Below are 17094 nucleotides of genomic sequence, written 5' to 3'. Positions count from 1 at the left end.
CCCCCCCCCCCCCCCAGTGACAGTCAGAAGCATGCTGCTTCTGATTTTCTGCATTTGTTTGGAGTCATGGAAAATAGCAAACTGATTTGTACTGAGTCAGACCATTGGGCTGACTTGCGTAGTACTGTTGGCTCTGACTAGCAGCAACGTTCTAAAAGTCTTCTACAGCTTTGTTACCCCAAATCCTTTACCTAGAGATGCCGGGGATTGAGTCTGGGACCTTCTGCAAACAAGCGATGTTTTCTTCCACAGTCTCTTCACAGTGAACCCACTGCCATAGAATGCACAGTCCGATAAGTATTTCTGCACCCTTTGCCCCTGCACATGTTGTACAATTCAAACTCCTTGGTGCATTGATTCTTCCCACTTGTACCCCACTCTTTCTTTAAGGAGCTCAGCCTGCTTACATTTGCTCTCACAACAGCCCTGTTAGGTAGGCTAGTTTGAGAAGGAGTTCCTGGCCCCTACTCCCTCACTGATCTTCATGACTTGAACCCTGGTTTCCCCAGACCCAAGTCTAACAACTACACTCACACTGGCTATGTGTCTCTACCTTGCTATCCGCTGTTTTTATACGAATGACCTTTTGCAGTTTCAGACTTAGCACAAACCAAATTATTTGTCCCGCATTCCAGGATCTCTGAGAAAGGTATTTCCTGCTCCTTGATTTCCTTTCTTCGGGTAGTACCTGGAGTTGAACTTTGAGGCCACTGGCACTCAAAGCAGAATGCTGTACCACTCAAATACGGCCGTCCTTGCCTGTCTTGTCCAATTCTCTCTGTTTCCCTCTGCCTTATGGTTAAAACATTACTCTCATAAAAAAGAAGTTAGCATTTCCATACAGACCTTCACCGGTGTGGTGCAACGGTAAGATCTGGCCTATGAACACCCAGATCTGAATCCTCACTCTGTCATGGGAGATTGTTGAGTGACCTTGGGCCAGCAACACACTCTCAGCCTGACCTACCTCACAGGGTTCTTGTGAGGATAAAATGGAGAAGAGGAGAATGATGAAAGGTCACTCTGGGACCCATTGGGGAGAATTGTTGTTGTTGTTGTTCAGTCGCACAGTCGAGTCCGACTCTGGTGGGGCTGAGAGAGCTCTCTCGAGAACTGCCCTTGAGAGAACAGCTCTGAAAGAACTTGTGACTGTCCCAAGGTCACACCCCAGCAGCTGCATGTGGAAGAGTGGGGACTCAAACCCGGTTCTCCCAGATTTGAGTCCGCGCTCTTAACCACTACACCAAGCTGGCTCTCCGATGCAAACCAGCACCGAACGTCTCTTGCCTTGGAAACCCTACGGGGGTGGCCATAAGTCGGCTGTGACTCGATGGCGCTTTCCACCACCAGCACTTGTAGGTGACTCCTCCTTGTTTTTCTTAAAGGGTACACGCAAGAAGAGAAGATGGAGATCGCGCATCGGCACCTGATCCCTAAGCAGCTGGAGCAGCACGGCTTGACTCCTCAGCAGATCCAGATCCCCCCCGAGGCAACTCTGGCCATCATCACTCGGTTCAGTTTCACTACCCTTAAATTCTTTGCCACTTTTTTTGGTGTGTGTGTGTTGGGGGGGGGTGCAGCCTGGGCGATCAGGTCTTTTAAATGCTGAATTATTATGCATCGGCAATATCCAGATCCCCCCCGAGGCAACTCTGGCCATCATCACTCGGTTCAGTTTCACTACCCTTAAATTCTTTGCCACTTTTTTTGGTGTGTGTGTGTTGGGGGGGGGGTGCAGCCTGGGCGATCAGGCCTTTTAAATGCTGAATTATTATGCATCGACAATGCCTCCTCGAAAAAGAGAGAGTGCTTCCAGGAAAAGAAGAGTTGCCCCAAGCTGTAGTTGCTGATGATACCAGTGGGGTATATCTGCCAGCTTTTCCACTGGCCAGAGAGAGAGGACGACCCCCCCAAAAAGGGTACAACAGGGATTGTTGAGACCCAGGCAGAGGTTTTCAAGCAGATCTTCAGAGGGAGGGCAGGAAGGGTTGCCTCAGTGCTTAGTTCTTGGGGCCATTTCTTGCATGCCCAGGGAAATGTCGATCACCACTTTGGGGTCAGGAAGGGGTCAGGCAGCAATTTTTCTCCAAGCCAGTTTGGCTGGAGATCCTGGAGGTTTTTTGTCATCTTCTGGGCATGGAGCAGGGGTCAGTGGGGGTGCAGAGGGGGAGGTATTTGTGAATTTCCTACATTGTGCAGGGGGTTGAACTAGATGACCCTGGAGGTCCCTTCCAACTCTGTGATTCTATGAAAAGTGACCCCGGGTGGCGAGCGGAAAAAGATCTTTGGATCCAGCCTGATGATGTTTAGCACTGAGAAAGCCGTTTTGAGCATTAGAAGCCTTGTAGAGGCGGGGGGGGAGGGGTTGGGGTCAGGTCCAGCAGCTCCTTCCTAAGGAGCCGGACTCACCACTCACCAGTGTTCCCTCTAAGCTGAGTTAGTGTGAGCTAGCTCACAGTTTTTTTAGCCTCCAGCTCACACATTTATGTCTTAGCTCAGGAAAGATGGGGCTCCAGAGCCAACTAATTTATGCCGTAGCCAAATCTGCTCACTCACAGCTTTAATGTCAGTAGCTCACAAAGTAGAATTTTTGCTCACAAGACTCCACAGCTTAGAGGGGGACATTGCCACTCACTAGAAGGAAGTTGCCGGATCCACCTCCTCCCATAAGTGAAACGTTTCGAACGTGGGGATGCCGTGGTGGTACCTTGTCGTCCTTTCAGCAGCCCTGTGGGTGAATCCACCCAAACCCCAATTGGCAGGTGGCAGATCGAAGGCAAGAATGAGTGGCTCGCTTAGGGCCGCCGACTGAATTCACGGGAATGAGATTCAGACTGGAGGCCCGCCGATTCATAGCGCAGCCTTTTTAGGTGCTTCTAGTCCTTAGGGCTGGGGGGGGGGAGCCTGAAAGCATATTGGATAGCGTGTAATGAAATCTCGGAAGCTGGGGGCAGGTGGGTTGGGGAGGGGAGGGGTAATTGAATAGGATTTGCAGTGCCTGGGGAGGGGGCTTCAGGGCCCGGCAGTTTTTGTCCCTCCCCGTGACTAACCAAGCAAAAAAAAAATTTGGGGGGGGGGGGGAGAGGAGGCTGTTAATTCACACAGCTGCTCCCTGGTCTTCCTGGATCTTCAATTGGTTTCCAATATTGCAATGTTAACAAAGCGAGATACGTCAGGAGTGTCGTCGTCTCCTAACTGAGCTGTCGACAGAAACCAGGTACTCTGAGAGCGTGTTGGAAACACGTTGATGCTGGGCAGAAGGGGCTTCTGGAGTTAGCATTTGGCAAGGGGGTTGTTCTGTCCCGGATGGCGTAAGAATGGAATAGGGTTCCGGAAAGAAGCATCAATGCTGCTTCTTCCTGCCGCAGGCAAGTAAGAGAGAGAGGGAGGAAAAAAAACCATGATTGTCAGCAAAGAGCTTCAGGAAGCATCTAGGATATTTTATTCCACCATTTCCCAGAAGTTCATCTGGTCTCTTTCCGTTTTTAAGATCGGCGGAGGCAACTAAACTCTCCTGTGCTTCCATTTAGGGTTGTCGTTAGGCTCCACTTCAGTATTGATTGCATCTCAATCTTATTCCCTTTTTCCCCCCCCCCCCCCCGGGTAGATTCTGAGACATGCTTTATTACGGCTGTTAGAGCCTTCACAGGTAAATCGTTCTGCATGCTGAAATGGTTCGTGGAAATCGGGTAGCCAAATTGTTTAAAAAAAACAAAAAAACACCTCTGCACAGTTAATAGAACAGTGGCAAATCCAGAGAAATGTCCGTTAGACCCGTACCAGAAGGGCAATCTCGTGGCTTCTCCATGCTAGGTACACCCGTGAGGCAGGAGTCCGCTCTTTGGACCGCAAATTCGGAGCGATTTGCCGAGCCGTGGCCGTGAAAGTGGCGGAAGGCCAGCACAAGGAGACGAAGCCAGATCGCTCGGAAGTGACAGAAGGAGAAGGTTTGTGTGCCTTTTCTGTTTTCCTGCCAATCGCAAACTCTTGCCAGCTCCCTGACTTGGAAAGCTGCCCACTAAGAGAGCCATGGCCACGTCTCACGGTTTTTAGATGCACATATGTCTTATGTCCCTTGCTGAAATAAATATGCAGAGTTTGGGTCCCGGTACGCAATGCTGGGAGCGGGCGGTGGGATCCTCTTGGGTTACATCCTTAGTCAAGCCAGTAGACCAGCGGCAGCAAAACACTGAGGACTAGCAGCGCAGCTTGTGTCTTATCTTACGAAATCGGTGGCAACCGTGGGGCCAGACATCCCTAAGAAAGCCACGGCCTCTGTACACCAGTGTTCCCTCTAAGCTGAGTCAGTGTGAGCCAGCTCATAGTTTTTTAGCCTCCGTCTCACGCAGTCGTGTCTCAGCTCAGGAAGGAGGGCTCCAGAGAGAGCTAATTAATGCAGTCGCCAAATCGCTCGCTCACAACTGGTGCCAGCAGCTCACCAAGTGGAACTTTTGCTCACCAGACTCCACAGCCTAGAGGGAGCATTGCTGTATACCCCACTGTGATCTCTCTGATCGAAGCTAAGCAATGCCCTCTCAACCCAAGGAGGCAGGGACCTCAAGGGCACAAAGAGAGGTATCTGTCAAGGACGACCTCTGCAGAGAGCTCAGGGCGCTCTCCTACCCGGTCGCTCAGGACAGACGACGTGGTCCTTTCCCATGCCGCCATTACCCCAGCCCCTCTGTTATGCTCTAAAGAGTCGCGGACTTTACAAAATGTCTCAGGACGCAGCTGTGGGAAAGTGCCCGCCGCGCCGCTCCTCTCCTGCCGCACGGACCGGCTCAAGGTCGTTTCCGCAGGGCAGCGCACCCCAATGATGCCCCGTGACGGTGCCACTGGGAAGACTTCTCAACAGATCCCACAGAGGCTCCCAGGAGACAGCCGCCTTTTGTGTTCATGTGTGTATATGTGAATGGTCCGTCGAAATGCACATTTGATACTAGGTAGTGCTGTACAAAGAAAGGTGTAACTTGAAAATACAAGAGCACCGTTTCACAAGTCTTGAAAGCGTGTTTGTTCTCCCGTTGGCAATCTTTAGCATATACCGTGTTCAAAAAATCTGGAAAGTCCAGCAGTAGCCAGGAAATATGCCCCCCCCGGGGGGGGGAGGCTGATCCAAACATGCTTATTGGTGTTCTAGGATATGGCCAGTTTGGTGCAGTGGTTAGGTGTGCGGAGAACACTGGGAGAACCGGGTTTGATTCCCCACTCCTCCACTCGCAGCTGCTGGATGACCTTGGGCAAGCCATAGCTCTATGAGAGCTGTTCTCGAAAGAGCTCTCTCAGCCCCGCCCACCTCACAGGGTGTCTGCTGTGGGGAGGGGAAGGGAAAGGAGTTTGCAAGCCACTCTGAGACTCTGAGTGAAGGGCTTCCAATCTCCCTCCTCCTCCTCCTCCTCTAGTTTAAGAAGATCAGGTAGTATGTGATGTGAACGACCTCCACCTGACATCCTGGAGAGCCACTGTCAGTCTGAGTAAACAGCAGACTTTTCTGGACCAAAGGTCTGATTCAGCATACGGTAGTTTAAGGTGTTCCTGCCACTCTGACACTCCCAATCTGAAATCTGTACCTGCTTTGAAGAAAAAGGCATTGTACCTTCATGAACCTGCAGCGCTGTTGCCTGTCAACACGGGCATTCCCCATGACAGGCACATTCGTGGATTTGCATCTCGTTCTTGATGCCAGTCATTCTACAAAGGATTACCATTCTACCCGTGCTTTAATTAGCCGTTCCTGTATGTTCCTGCCTGAGTGTTTCGGGAACACGTTTTCTGCCTTCTCGCCACCACATGGAGGTCTCAGAAAGAGATTTGTACAGGAGCTGTGAAATGAGGGTGCACCGAAGTCCCCGAACTTCTACCGCCTTTCCAGGTTTCCTTTTGAGAAAAACCCCCTTTCCGTGTTCTCAGTTGGCAGCCGCGTTGTTGATGTAGCGATTGCCAGCCGTGGCCCTGTGCCAATATCTTTTTTCAGACTGCAGAACCGAGAGACACAGATGTCTCCCCGACCTTTTTGCATTTTCCCCCAGAATGTCCCCGTCAGTTTGTCCTTTTTTACTTTACCAAACAAAACGCTTTTGTCGAGATGCACGTTAATATTTTTAAATCAAAGTGCCCTCGGGAATTCCAGGTGGCGAGTGGGCTCAGATGCTGGTCTCTGTGAGCGTTCCTTATCCGGAACGAGACCTTGGCATCCATCAACATCAATGTCCTCTGTCGTGGGGTTGTAGTGGCCCTCCAGGGCCTTGGGGGTATGGGAGGGCTTCTCTGTGCAAACTGCAGGCGATTGGTTTAACTGGAGATGGCAGCAGTTGGACTGGGAACCTTCTGTGCATGCAAGGCATGAGTCACTGCCACAGAGCCGGGACCCCTTCCCCCAGGAGACAAGGATTGGAATGCCTTTCCCCCCCCCCAGTTCGACATGCAGTCTTTTCTGACTCATGTTTTGGAGACCTTTCCGTCCATGTCAAAAAGTTCCATCCTTCTCCAGTTTGGTGTAGTGGTTAGGAGCATGGACTCTAATCTGGAAGAACCGGGTTTGAGTCCCCACTCTTCCACATGCAGCTGCTAGCGTGACCTTGGGTCAGTCATAAGTTCTTTCAGAGCTGTTCTCTCAAGGGCAGTTCTCAAGAGAGCTTTCTCAGCCCCGCCTACCTCACAGGGTGTCTGTTGTGGGGAGGAGAAGGGAAAGGAGATTGTAAGCCACTCTGAGACTTCTTTGGGTAGTGAAGGGCAGGGTATAAATCCAATCTCTTTTCTCTTCAAAAGGAATGCGATGGCATCCCAAATGCATTTATCCTGTTGGGGTGGGTGGGTTATAACATGTGCTTGGAATTTGATGGCTGGATCATGTAAGCAGACAAATATATGGGGATACCTGGGTTAGGATCTGAAGAATCAGTACAGTTGCTAGAGATTTCAGTCCTGTGCCTCTAAACAAAAAGGAGTCTTGTGGCATTTTAGAAATAAACAGATTTATCATGGCATGAGCTTGGACGAACTAGAGCCCACTTCACTGGATGCGTGAAGTATTATCTCATGCAGACACACACACACTTATGTGCAATGTTCCCTCTAAGATATGGAGTCTTGTGAGCAAAAATCCTACTTTGTGAGCTACTGTGAGTGAGCGATTTGGCAGCTGCATAAATCAGTTTGCTTTGGAGCTGCCCTTCCTGAGCTAAGGCAAAAATTTGTGAGCTAGAGGCTAAAAAACTGTGAGCTAGCTCACACTAACTCAGCTTAGAGGGAACACTGCCTATGTGTACATACAAGGAAATTAAACGGGAGCAAAAGCCAAATCAGCATGGAAGATAAATGGTCCAGTCCACGGCTATTTTTGGGCAGGAACGCACAGGAACGGAGTTCCGGCTGGCTCCTGAGTTGGCCACGCCCAGCAGGAACTCATTAGCATAGTAGGCCACACCCAACAGCAGAAACTTATTAGGATTGGCTACAGTAGGGGTGTGTGGCCTAACATGCAAAGGAGTCCCTGCTACAAAAAAAGGCCCTGGGTTTTGTCAACAAACAAGGTAAACAGAATAAGAAGCAAAAGGTGGGTGTGGCTGGATGACCACACTTCTGGCAACACGGGGCTGCGGCCTAATATGCTAATGAGCTGTGGTGTCAGGGTGTGGCCTAATATGCTAATGAGTTTCAGCTGTTGGGTGTGGCCTATTATGCTAATGGGTTCCTGCTTTGCTTTTTCTACCCAAAAAGCCCTGGTCCAGTCTATGACATTTCTTTGCGAAGCACAGTAACCATCAATGTTAGGTAGTAGGTCATAATAATCTCCCTAGCTGTGCTGTATTAATGTAGTGTGGTATAGTGGTTAAGAGCGTTGGACTAGTATCTGGAAGATCCGAGTTCAAATCCCCACTGGTGCCATGGAAGCTCGCTGGGTGACCTTGGGTCAATCACACACTCTCAGCCTCACCTACGTCGTAGAATTGTTGTGGGGATAAAATGGAGGAGAGGCCGCTATAAATGAAGTCAGTAAATTAATTTAACGCTCTGAGTGGGAGAGAAAATAATCATCCTGATAGTTATTTGTTCAGCCTTTTTGTTTAGACCCTGTCCATGTGTGGTTACCCACATTATCCATCTTTACTGACACTCTAAGCGAGAGACGAGAACTTTTATGTACTCTTTGCACCCTTCTTCAGTATGTCTTTGGAATCAAATGCCATGACTTGGTGTTTTTTGTTTACAATTCCATAAAAAAGCCACAAAACTCAAAAATTCCATGTATAGTTCTAGTGATGGGCTTATTCAGTCAGTCCCAAAGCCCCGCCGATCAGCAACTGCGTTCATTTTTCTGGGTTGCTGTTGGAACCGCCCGAGAACTCTTGCCTTCCTTTGACACAATGACTTGTTTACTATAAAACGCTGAACAAAAGGGAGGCTGTCTCTGGGATTCCAGCTAATCCAGCGAACTTGTTGTTCACAATGTTAAAATTAGAGCAGAACTTGAAACCGCTCCCAGCTCGGGAAGGAATGGCCAGCTGTATGCTTCCAAATGGCGTAAAACTGGAGCATTCCCGCCCCCCTTTTTTTCCTCGGATTGAGCCGTTTGGAGGGAGCCCAGTAGTACTGAGTTGTGAACAGTTGTCTTTGTGTGGCCTAAATCGGCAGCAGGCAAAAACAGTGCATAATAAAAGGGAGCCTGACAAACGGGGGAGGGGCTTGTAATTTGGCACCCGGAGGGGGCTGCTGCAAGTAGAGGAAACCCGTCATTCTCTTTTGCAAAACTGAGGTAGGCAAAGAAAAGGCGCACAGGACTGTGCATTCTGGAGTTGTGCAGTGTGGCACTGGATCACGTTGTGTTGGATAATCTATTGCGAGGGAGCTGATGATGCCCCTATGTCGCCCAAGCTGTGCAGTGTGGCTTGGGTGTTGCTGGGTGTGAAGTCCTCAGTCCTGGGCTGGCAGCAGAAACTTTCTGATTATCAGGGCTCTGATGGTCTGCCTTGGTGGGCACCGTTGGACTTGGATTGCAAGTTGTGCAGCATCATTTGGTGGTTTGCGTAGAACAGGGGATGTCCTCATTTTGAACTAGGTATGTCAGGTGGGCGACTTCCTACCTACTCTCCAAAGCCTGGGCTCAGTCCGTTGAGGTGTGGGAGAAAAATGGGGGGGGGGGTTTTGCAAATGCTGTGACAGCAGATCTGGCTGTTACTCTGAATCTCTGTGGTCTTTACCATAGAGCTTGGGGAGATTCGGAGAGCATCATGGGCAGTGTTCCCTCTAAGCCGAGTCAGTGTGAGCTAGCTCACAGTTTTTTAGCCTCCGGCTCACCCATTTTTGTCTTCGCTCAGGCAGGATGGCTCCAGAGCAAACTAATTTATGCGGTCGCCAAATTGCTCGCTCACAACTTTGATGCCTGGAGCTCACAAAGTAGACTTTTTGCTCACAAGACTCCACAGCTTAGAGGGAGCATTGATCATAGATATGGTGGTGTCACAGTGTTTGTGACATTCTCACCCCCTTGGGATCCACCCCCAAAAGCCTCAAGGGGTCGCAGCCACAGGGGAGGCAACCAGATGTTGAACTATCCCAGTTAAGACCAAATAGGATCTCAGGGAGTACCTCTTCTTGTCCCCTGGTCCCAGGGGGTAGGGAGAACGGGCAAATGGCATGGTTGAAGTTGTATGAGGCCGGACTCTAGAATCAAAAGCGGTTTGCTCCATGGAGACGTAACAGAAAAGTCTTGTCCATTGGATCAAGTCCGTAATCATTCTTGCTGTCAGATGATACTGTGATGTAATGAAAAACATTTGGTCACTGGCTACATGGGGACATTCTGCTCCCCCTCGCTGGCAGTCTTCAAGCAGCGGCTGGACAAACACTTGTCAGGGAGGCTCTAGGCTGATCCTGCATTGAGCAGGGGGCTGGACTAGATGGCCTGCGTGGCCCCCTGCCAACTCTGCGATTCTCTGATTCTATGAAATGCTAATAGCAGATAGCATAAAGTCGTCAAAAGGAAGGGCAGAGGAAACAACCAATCAGCAAAATGCTGCGGTGGGGATGGGAGGGAAACCCTTTGGCCTGAGGCCAAAAACAAAAGGCAGGAAGTCACAACAGGTGTTTCAGTGCCTGTCTGCATGGTGAGGATCAAGCTTTGAACCTGGGCTTCCTCCTTGGTCCCAGCATGCAAAGATACTTTGCAACCCCTCCTCTTGTCAGGGACTGTTTGATCTCTTTCAGCCCCCCCCCCCGGTTGAAGTGGGGGTTCAAGGGCTGTTATTCCAAAATAACAGAAGGTGTCATAGTGGCCTCAGAAGAACGTAGGCCTCGGAATCGCCAAGCCCAGAAGCAAAGCATCGGCCCCCTGATATCAAAGGCTAGCCGCAGAACTGCAAGATTAATAGGAATGGGATTTCGAGCTTCGCCCTGATGAAGAAATGCATCGTTTCCTGTGCGGATCTGGCAGCATTCGCTGCCGTTGGCTTTTCCTCCCAATTAATCTTAAAGGAAAACTGAAAAGTGGGACTCTTCATTCCAAGCAAATCTGCTTGGCGCAAGGCACACCATGCTGCCTTATGGACGGGCTTTGAAAGTGCGGCCAAGCTCGGGTCCGCTTCAGCCGGAGCAGTTGGAGTTCGTGCGTGGGCCATAAAACCTTCAGGTCTCCCCGTGTTTTCATTAAATGTATTTACTGGCTCCGCCAGCACAAGGCTGTAAAACACCTGGGCCCTTCACAAAGAGGAGCTCCCCTTCACCCGTGCTTGCATTTGCTGTTTCCAGGCGGCGCAGAGGTCAGCCAGTTTCTCTGCAGAAATATTAACCAATATCCGAGGAGAGCAAATCTCCAGGTGACACGGACGAGGGCAGCTGTGAATAAAAGCCGTACTATATTTAACACGGTGAAAGGAATCTGAGCAAAAATGTAGCGCTTGGACGAGGTCCCAGATCTCTGCCACCCGCTGCCTTTCCTGTTCCCAAACAGCTTGGCGGATGGTCCGAAATCATCTTGAGAGTTCCACCGGAAGCTAAGCAGGCCGGATGCTAGTCAGTACCTTGACGGGGGACTTCCAGGGAGCCCTATGAGGTCCCTTTTAGGGAAAAGGAGTTGGAAAAATTGGCAAAAATACTTAGATATTCAGAGTTTGCAATGGATCTTTGTTTCACTGGAGAGGAGGAATTTCTTTCTGGGTCAGAATCTTTATTTCTAAGCGAAGGGTACACAGGGAAATCTACAAAATAACAAAGACCTAAGGCTACATCTCTACAGCTACAGAACAGACCGACCATAGGGTCTCACAACAGCAGCAGCAACAACAATAATGGAGATTCTTCTTCTTCTTGACCCCTAGAAAGAAATCACCTGAATACATTGACCAATGATTGTGAGTAAACAGAGTTCAGTTTCGTGGGCTTTCTTTCCTTTGGCTCTGTGCCAGGTTTCCTTCCAGGTCAGTCTAAACAATAGCACTCAAGGTAAAGCACGTTAACCCTATAATGACTGAATTTTAGACCTTGCAACACACACATTTCCAACAAAAGGGAGGAATGCAAACGTAATGAATCACTAGCCCCATTGCTGGACCTCCTGATGGCACCTGGTGCTTTTGGCCACTGTGTGACAGAGTGTTGGAATGGATGGGCCACTGGCCTGATCTAACATTGGCTTCTCTTATGTTCTTATGTTGTTAGATGCTTCCTGTTCTAAAACCTCCCTACTGCCCCATCACGAGTTTCAGTCATAGGGTTGCGCCCATGTGCAGAAGCAGTCATAGATGTGATGACACGCAATGAGCTGTTGTCAGTACCAGTTACAGAGAGAGAAAAGGGAAACCTGACAGAGGTGACTGAACTGGCAGAGGCTCTTTCCTCTAACGGAAGATGCCTCCCCCTGACAAAAGAGCCTCTTGTGCTAGGGGGAAGACTCTTTCCACTAGGAGAAGGCTCCTTTCGCCAGAGGAAGTTGCCTCTTCTGGCAGAACAGATCCACAGGATCCCGCCCCCGCGTATTTCCTATCTTTCGCCCCCTTACCAATGCCTTAGTTCAGCTATCCTGCAGGACTATAGTTTTGCACGTACGCGCACACATCATTCCGTAACAGTTCCTTCAGGCTGATTCAAACTGGAAAATAGTGTGTGTGGGGGTGCCCAAGCCCCCCCTTTCCCAGCATACAATAGTCCTGGTCTGAATCAGGAAGCGCAGAACTCCCAAACCATGTCTCTGTTGACCTGTCCCAGGGACATCACATCGAGGGGGAAAAATGTACTGTGTCACTGGGTCTTTATTTGCACAATTCCTGTGTTCTGCAAGGAAATTAATCGGTGGTGGAAAGTGCCGTCAAGTCACAGCTGACTTCTGGTGTCCCTGTAGGATTTTCAAGGCAAGAGACGTTCAGAGGTGGTTTGGCCTTGCCTGCCTCTCCCCAGAAGACGAAGAGATTGGATTTATACCCCACCCTTCACTCAGAGTCTCAGAGTGGCTTACAATGTCCTTTCCCTCCACCTCCCCACAACAGACACCCTGTGAGGTAGGTGGGGCTGAGAGAGAGCTCTTTCCAGAACTGTCCTTGAGAGAACAGCTCTGACAGAGCTATGGCTTGCCCAAGGTCACACCAGCAGCTGCGAGTGGAGGAGTGGGGAATCAAACCCGGTTCTCCCAGATCAGAGTCCGCACACTTAACCACTACACCAAACTGGCTTTCAACCCTGGACTCCCTTGGGGGGTCTCCCTTCCAAGTATTAACCGGGGCCCACCCTGCTTAGCTTCCGAGATCGGGCTACCCTGGGGTATCCAGGTCAGCGCAAGTCAATTAATTACTCTGACTTGTTGTTGTATTGGAACCGGCAAACTATGCTTTGTGTTTGCCTTCCAAACCAGGGTTCGCTCCCAGCTTTCAATCGTGGTCAGTGAGGCCAGATGGAAACCGTAATTTGCGGGTTACTGCAAATCAGAAAATGAGTGCCACAGTGTGTGTGTGGGGGGGTCCTGCAAGTGAGCCGGAAGCCCCTCCCAGTCTCGTTTTCACAGCTACGGGTTGGATTTACACCCGAGCCGAGCCTAAATCTTTCCATTCTGCAGATCTGACTGGAGACTTGTAAAATCTAATTGCATCTTTTTACAAGATAAGAATGCCAGTCTTGAGCAGCTGCTTGGTAGGCAAGGATTTTTTTTTTTTTTTAGTGCAGACCCGCTTTGTTTCGTTGCCTGTCGTGAGCCTGTGGGTTTCGCGTAATGCATGCAAATCTGATTATCGGGTGCTTCGATATTCAGCCCGCGTTATATTTGTAAATACAATGAGCCAAAGGGACCTATTGTTTTGAAGCAGAAAATTGCCACGCTGGCCACAATTGCACAACTTGGTGTACCTAGTGCAAATCTGGTGATACATCGGGGGGGGGGGGTTGAGAGGCATCCAAGCTGAATGAAAAGGGGGGCAGGTTACAAAACAGGCTTTGCTAATTGGGTTATCAGAGTATAAAGCAAAGAGAAAGGCGTTTTCCTGATAGGGCAGATGGCCTTAGCAGATACACAGAATGGGTTCCTGTACAAACCTACCCTGTTCCTTACAGCTGTCTGCATGCTTGGGGTGGATCCAGACTGAGCTGCAGCTAGAATACAGGATATAGTGACTTTTCATTGTGGAATATAATGAATATGACTTTTCATTGTAGATTGAAATCACATTCAGGTGACCCCAATTTGTTTGTGACGTGAAGACAGCTGACCTTATCAGGCTCACACACTCCCTGCCCCACCCCACCCTGAGACTAAAGACTTCCAGGGCCCCAATTCTGACTTCACAGCAGAGCGTGGAAGTCTTGGGCTCCCACGCAGTGGGAGGGGTGTGGGTGTGTGTAAGCACCCAAGGATTTTAGGCTTGTTCACATTCTGTTTTGATTGTGACATACAGATGCAACTGAGATGTTGTGCTAAAATACTGGGGGCACTCTGTCTAGTTTCATACTTGGCAATGGCCCCATGAAAGGCATGTAAACAGCCACTCACCTTTACCAAGTAAGAATCTCCTCTACATGGTCAGGCAGGGAAGCTGGAGAGAATCCTTCCTTCCTTCCTTCCCTCCCTCCCTCCTATCCATCCATCCTTGCCACTGACATGCCACGGATGGTAAAAGTGATCCTGTGCAGCCAAATTAGCAACATTCTTGAGGACTAGTCACTTTAGTGCACTGATTTGCAAAGCCAGTCTTCTCCCCCTCACCTGAGGATTGCCCAGGGTCACACACACACACACATTTTGTGGTTAGCGTTTACCCATAAAATGATGAGCCTCGCACATTAAAATTTTATTCTAGAATAGAGAGGGAATGTGGTGGGCGCACCTAAAATAGCCTTGAAAGGGAGCTGCCTTTCCCCCCCTCTCTCTCTGTCTCTTGCCCTGCAGAAGACTCCTCTGCAAAGCTGTGTGTGAGTTGGTGCCTGCGGGACCCAGACTGTGTATCAGGCCTGATGTTAATAGTCTCACACAGTGAGGCTGCCAAAGGCTGACTGTTGTTTACGGTGATAAATAACACAATGTTATCCAGTCATCAAGCCCTCAGGATCAGGACAGGACAGCCAGTGCCAGGCCAGAGTCCCTCTGTAAATAACTGAATTAGTCCCTGGCTGAGGGTTTACCCCTTCCCCCCACGCCCATCCCCAAATCCCTTAGCACATTAAAATACAGATTCTGTCTAGGAATTGCCCGGGGGTGGGGGAGTATTTCTCATGTGCAGATCTGAGGTGCCCCTTTCTCGTCTCAGAGTGCAAAGAGCACGTTGCGGAAGATGCAAAACCCGATGCCATCAGCGAGACAGCTGACCTGGCCCTGCCACCGGAAATGCCCATTTCGATTGACTTCCACGCCTTGAAAGATATCCTTGGGCCACCGATGTACGAGCTGGAGGTAACGTCGTTTTTGTTGCTTTTCCGCCGCTGCCTTCATTCCAGCTTGCTTTTGGTGATCGTGTGGATGAGTTGTGGAAATTTTTGTAGGGAATTTTTAGGGAAAAGGTGTTTCTTTCCTTCTCTCTCTCTTGTCCCTTTAAATTTAGATTTGGCTTACAGTGTTCTGCCATATGCACCTTAACTGTCTGAGCTGTAGCAACGCTCTACACAGATGGGAGACTGCTCACTAGGAAAGGGCACTCAGCGGTCTGTTGGAGCAAACGGCTTGATGGATAACGAGTGGTGTTGAACATGAGTACGATGACTCAGCAGGATCTTGTCCTGCTCCTCGGCACATTTGAAAATGCCTGTAACGATTCCTTGTTTCTGTGTGTGTGTCTCTTTAAAAGTTTGGTTGCCTGGCTGTGGTAGATAGACTAGAGTGGTTGAAAGAGGCAAGTGTGGTATGATTGGTGGTTGACAGAGAGGGGGAGGGGCTTTGGAAGTGAATCCGGTTGGATGAGTATGTGAGTCAGTCAGTAGTTTCAGTTAGAGTTTGACAGTTGATGTTCAGTTAGACAAGCAGTTGTGTGTTGACGCAGTTAAGCTGACTGTTAATGTTGTTCAGAGAAAAAGGAAAAGAGATCTAAAGCTGAATGTCTAGGAAAAGTAAAGTAAAGTTTAAGTGAAGAAACGTTATAGGAAATTCTGTGTGTCATAACAGACTGGAGTGAAACAGTAAACGTATATGGCATTGAGATAAACAAGTGTTACAAAGTTACATGCAAAGATCCCTGTCAGTGAGAGAGAAGATTGTGTGGGATACCAAAGCAATTGTTCAGTATTTGCACATTACTAGTTACATTGTACTACCCTCTTATTTATGCTTTATTTCAATAAATCCTTTCATTCAAGTATACCAGCTCTGAAAGAAATACTTCCCAGGACCACATAGTTCCTCGTAAGCCTTGAACTTGGTCTACCTAACCAGTAAGAGCAAAAGTAAAAGCATAAAGGTTTGGAAATCCTTAAAATTTCCTGGTGGCAGCCGATACTACCTTGTTAAATAAAATAAAGAGAACTTTTAAAGGGAAACCCGTCCTCCCCAATAAGGAGGACGTCACAACGCCCCCTTCCTTGCTGTCTTCTAGCACCTGGGTGGGCACTTTGACACCAGCGGAGGGGCCGTGACTGATAGAGCATCTGCTTGGCATGCAGAAGGTCCCCGGTTCAATCCCCAGTTTAAAAACGACCAGGTAGCAGCTTATGTGAAAGACCCCGGAGAACATAAGAACATGAGAGAAGGCAATATTGGATCAGGCCAATGGCCCATCCAGTCCAACACTCTGTCACACAGTGGCCAAAAACACCAGGTGCCATCAGGAGGCCCAGCAGTGGGGCCAGGACACTAGGAGCCCTCCCACTGTTCCCCCCCCAGCACCAAGAATACAGAGCATCCCTTGCCCCATAATGAGAGTTCCTATATGTACCTTGTGAAACGGCAGCCAGTCTGAGTAGACCATGCTGAACTGGATGGACCAATGGTCTGATTCAACACAAAGCAGCCTCGTGTGTTCAGTGGTGGATTTTTGTAATCAGTTTGGGGTGAGTGCACTGTTGCTTCATAGCGGTCTCAGATCATTCTTCCAAGTGCTCGAATCATTTATCCTTCTTCTCTGCCACTGCACTGCCCTGCAAGGAAGAGAGCTGCTTCCGTCTCCATGAAAAAAGAAATCTCCGATGGGCTGGGTTTGTTTTTCTTCTCTGCAGCCTGCGAAGGGCCTCTCATTCCTTTTTCCTCCCGAGCTCCGAGAGCTTCACCTCTGACTTTTATTCTGCCGTCAATAACCAGCTGAAATCACGACCCAACAAAGGCAGTTCTCAGGGCACTTCTCAGCCGGAGAGGAGCTCTAGCTAAGAGAAACTGGAAACCTGGCCCAATAGAATGGATTGGCTGGCCAGGAGAAAAAATTTTTTTAAAAAAAAAAATGCATTGTTGTGCTGGGGGGAGGGGGCAGGGGTATTTTAAAAAGAATTAATTCATATCGACCATTTGAGAGAGGACCTTACAGTGAAGAATCAAGATGACATTGCTCAGGGTGTCTTCTATAGCTCACTGTAGATGGTGTTTAGGAACCTCAGCTTGGATCTGATGGTTTCTCACGACTAAGTGAGGCATCTTCCTCGGGATCAAGGACTCTTTCCTCCAGTGGAAGAGGATTCTTCGTTTTACATAAGGGAACCCAC

At 49.2% G+C, this 17094-nt stretch overlaps 1 protein-coding gene across 1 annotated transcript in view; it reads left to right on the top strand.

Annotated features, from left to right (window-relative positions):
* The window catches only part of LONP2 (lon peptidase 2, peroxisomal), a 79544-nt gene that overhangs the window by 47833 nt on the left and 14617 nt on the right, over positions 1-17094 (top strand). Inside the window, exons 10-12 of the mRNA XM_015428183.1 lie at positions 1386-1512; positions 3814-3947; positions 14724-14866. Coding sequence (XP_015283669.1) covers positions 1386-1512; positions 3814-3947; positions 14724-14866 — 404 coding nt within the window. The remainder of the gene's footprint in view (positions 1-1385; positions 1513-3813; positions 3948-14723; positions 14867-17094) is intronic.

The sequence above is a fragment of the Gekko japonicus genome, unplaced genomic scaffold, assembly GCF_001447785.1.
Source record: "Gekko japonicus isolate JY-2015 unplaced genomic scaffold, Gekko_japonicus_V1.1 scaffold1804, whole genome shotgun sequence".
Lineage (NCBI taxonomy): Eukaryota > Metazoa > Chordata > Lepidosauria > Squamata > Gekkonidae > Gekko > Gekko japonicus.
The sequence above is the reverse complement of the archived record's forward strand: the minus strand, read 5'-3'. Positions and strand labels throughout refer to the sequence as shown.